Source organism: Mesoplodon bidens (assembly GCF_964165515.1).
Source record: "Mesoplodon bidens genome assembly, chromosome: 16".
NCBI lineage: Eukaryota > Metazoa > Chordata > Mammalia > Artiodactyla > Ziphiidae > Mesoplodon > Mesoplodon bidens.
Genome location: NC_138173.1, coordinates 41,737,864 through 41,741,687, shown reverse-complemented (window position 1 = coordinate 41,741,687; position 3,824 = coordinate 41,737,864). Strand labels below are relative to the sequence as shown.

General features: G+C 60.0%; 1 protein-coding gene across 1 annotated transcript; it reads right to left on the bottom strand.

Annotated features, from left to right (window-relative positions):
• Positions 1-741: 741 nt before the first annotated feature.
• On the bottom strand, positions 742-2,175 carry KCNS2 (potassium voltage-gated channel modifier subfamily S member 2; the record flags this gene model as incomplete). Its single annotated transcript, XM_081258548.1, has 1 exon — positions 742-2,175. The coding sequence occupies one exon, from the start codon at positions 2,173-2,175 to the stop codon at positions 742-744; it is 1,434 nt and encodes a 477-aa protein (XP_081114674.1).
• Positions 2,176-3,824: the final 1,649 nt, after the last annotated feature.

Genomic DNA, 3,824 nt, shown 5'->3' with positions numbered 1-3,824 from the left:
TCCCTAATGCATCTGTTCTTGGTAAAAATGTCTATCTTCACTACATGATTAACAAAATAACATTCTCTAAAGAGCAACATTTAAGAGATGAACATCAGTGTACATCATTCTAAAAGTGAGCAGGGTACCCATGCAAGCCACAGGGCTACAGAGTTACAAAAACAACTCACAGACTTGCATCAGTCATGTGTACTTAACTTCACACTCCCTTTGTTTTGGTATTAAAGCTAAATGAAAGCAATGGATAAAGAATTGAGATTTCGTTTCTACATGACTGTGAGCAAAACCTCATCATATCCTTGCTGACCCCATAGATGTGTTTCCACGGGACATATTTGTGGGGGCTTTTTGTACAGAACTCGCAGGACAACCTCAGAAACAGGAGCACAAACAACTGAGACAGTACTGGGCCACAAGCACTACAATAGAGAATACAATGAACAGAGAAATTAGCATTCTAGGTGGTACTCATCCGGCAGAAAGGTGAACATTTTATGCCCACGATGCAAAGACCAGTGAGTGTCATTTCACTGAAAGGTGCAAAGGCATGGTGTCAGACACACCACCCTCTAAAAATGATCCTAAATACTGTAAAAGCAACCTGGGGTGCATATCCCATGCATCTCTCCCCCTTTGGGGCTGGGCATACTCCTTACACCATAACCCTAATGTGCCTGGACTGCGTCAGAGGCACAGGAAACAGCTCAGCAATGTGGGTTTGAGGATGTCAAGCCCTCGCAGCTAATGCAGGGAATCATTTAAACTTAGTTCGCTTGGCGAGCTCCTGCTCATATTCGTCAGGCTCGCCATGAGGGATTTAACTTTATGGGCATAGTAGTCCCTTAAGTTGACGGAAGGGACCTCCTTCATTCCATCCCCAAAGTCACAGCTGCGCATGGCACTCTCGAGTTGCTTTTGGCGCCGATAAAAGTGGGAGAACTTATTGAAGATCAAGGTGATGGGGAGTACCACCACTAGGATACCTGCCAAGATGCAGGCAGAGGCGGTCAGCTTCCCTGCCGTGGTCCCTGGGACCACATCCCCATACCCTACAGTGGTCATACTGACGGTGGCCCACCACCAGCAAGCGGGGATGGTGGCCAGGCCCTCATTCTCCTCCTTTTCGATAGTGTAGGCCACTACGGAGAAGATGGAAATCCCCACAGAGAGGTACAGCAAAAGCAGCCCTACTTCTTTGTAGCTGTATTTAAGTGTGGCCCCCAGGGAGCGGAGGCCAGTGGAGTGTCTGGCCAGCTTTAAGATGCGGAAAATCCGCATCAGCCTGAGGACCTGGGCCACCCTGCCCAGGTTGGCCAAGGTAGGTGTGCTCTCCACAACCAGGTTTACCACCAGAGTGATGTAAAAGGGGATGATGGACATGAGGTCGATAAGGTTTAGGGCATTCTTGAAGAACTTGAGGAAGTCAGGGGCCACAGCAAACCTGGCCATCAACTCAAACGTGAACCAGGCGATGCCAAAGTGCTCCACGATTTCGAACCTGGGGTCCTCACCAGGGTTGCCCTGGCTGTCAGGGATTTGGAAGTCCGGCAGGCTATTGAGACACATGGTGATGATGGACCCCAACACCACGAGGATGGACAGGACGCTGAAGACCCTGCTCAGGACCGAGTAGCCGGGGTTGTCCAGCGCCAGCCACAGCTGTCTGCGGAAGTTGCCCAGGGGCTGCCCATCGAACTTGGATGCATCGTTGTAGAAGGCCAGGATCTCATCGAAGGAGGACGTGGTGCTCTCCTGGTCGCTCTGCTCGTCCCACTTCTCCTGTTCGGGCTCCACTTTGCGGCCGTGGTAGCTGTAGCTGCAGCAGGAGTCGATGAAGAACTCGTTGATGCCCCAGTACTCGATCTCCTGGCTGAAGGAGAAGACGCACAGCTCCGCCATGACATGAAGCTTGCCGGTGTGGTAGAAATGTAGCACGTAGGGGAAGAGCTCGGGGTTGCGGTCAAAGTAGAACTCACGCTGGACGTCGTCATAGTCGTCGCAGAGCTCCAGAATGGCCTCGCGCGAATGGCAGAGCAGCAGGCGGCCCAGGCGCGTCTCGGGGAAGCGCAGCAACGTGTGCGAGCGCAGCCGCTTCTTGAAGCCGCCTACGTTGATGCGGATCTCGCCATCCTCGACGTTGGCCTCCGACAGGTCCCACAGGCTCTGGCCAGTCATATTGGAGACGCCCAGCCGCCCGCGCCGCGCGGGGGCGCTACACCTGGAAGCCGAAGGAATCATGTCGGGTGAGCGCCGGGCGCTCAGGGCTCGGGCACCTCTTTCTATTTCCCCATCCGTCCCTGGCGAACCCAGTCCTCTCCAGCGGGTCTCTCGGTGCTGAAGGACACTGGGATGGGGGGCCGGTTTTATGGGGTTTGGCCCCCTCCCAAGGAAAGGCTTGGAGTGGGGGGGGTATGTTTCCACTAGCATGGCCGCGTTTCCACGCCCACCCTGGGGGTTCTGTCGGTCCCTTTACGCTGGCGGAGGTCGCGCCCCAGCGGCTCTGAGAGCCCAGGGAGCTGCGAGCTGACCTTGCCCGTGGGCGGGTCGAGGAGACGCCCCCGCCCGCTCGCCGCAGACAGGAGGGACTAGAGCTGGGTTGCGCACCGGCTGGGCTGGGCCGAGATGGGGGGCGCGTAGCCTGGGGAGGGGGCGGGGAAATTCACCTCTCTAGTCATTAACCCCGGGTGGGGTTAAGGGAGCCGGCCTGCCGTCCCCTGCGTCCAGCCCCCGCGACTGGAGCCCCCTCGCCCCCCGCCCCGGGCTTCCCCGCCCGCCTGGCGCTGTGCCCTGGAGCCGCGTGCGCCGCGCGCGCCGCGCCTTACCCCGCGGAGCTATCCGGGCTCGCCCTGCGCGTTCTGGAAGCGCTTACCTGCGAGCACTGGGGCCCGCGGCCGAGGCCGGCGGGAAACTTCCCCGACCTGCCGGCGAGCATCGCTGTGGCCGCAGCTGCAGGCTGGCTGTGCGTGTGCGCGCGGGTGCGAGTGTGTGTGCGCCTGGGTGTGCGCCCGGCGGGAGGGCGGGCGGGGTCCGCCGAGCGTCTCCTGTCTCCGGCCGGGGATGTCGCCGCCGTCCGCAGTTGCAGGAGGCTCACAGGTGGCTCCGTGGCCCCGATGCTCGCAGAGCCCTCCTCGCTCGATCCGCGCGCCCCTCAGCACCGAAGAGAGACAACAACGCGCGCCACAGGGGGCCGGAGCGGGAGATGAGCCGGGGCGCCTCGGCGCGGGCCCTGCTCTGGGGCACGGCGTGGTGGTGCTGAACGGACAGCTCCGCGCTTCCCGGCTCCCTGCGAGGCCGCCGCCCGGACTCCGGAGATGCTGCCGCCTCGGCTTCTCTGCTCTCCTCCCGCGCGTCGCGGCGACCCCTTCGGGCCCCCGGCTCGACGCAGAGCCAACACCTTTCCCAACCCCTCGCCTATCCCCTGGTGGCAGCTGTTATTGCCACAGGGCGCAGGCAGGGGACTGCCTACGGTGACCTTTCCCCACTTGGGTCTCGGGCGGAGCCGAGCTGGGGAATGAGGGATGGCTTGCGTCCGGGAGAAGAGCAGGACGGGAGGAACTCCAGGTTTCCCCTTCTGGGCACCTGCTGAAAAGTTTCCTGAAGCTTCGGGGGAAAGAGGGTGGTGGGGAAAGGCATCTGGAGGGGTGAAGACGGAGCCGGGAAACCCGAGGTCGAGCTCAGCTAAGCTTGCTGGGGGCGGGAGCGCAAGCCCCACCAGCGTGGGAGGGAGTCACGGAGTTCTGTTTGGGAGCTCTGTGTGGGCACTGCGCGTGTACAGGCCGGTGTGGTGTGCCAGAGTTGGAGGATTGTAGGGAGAGCGGTGTGTG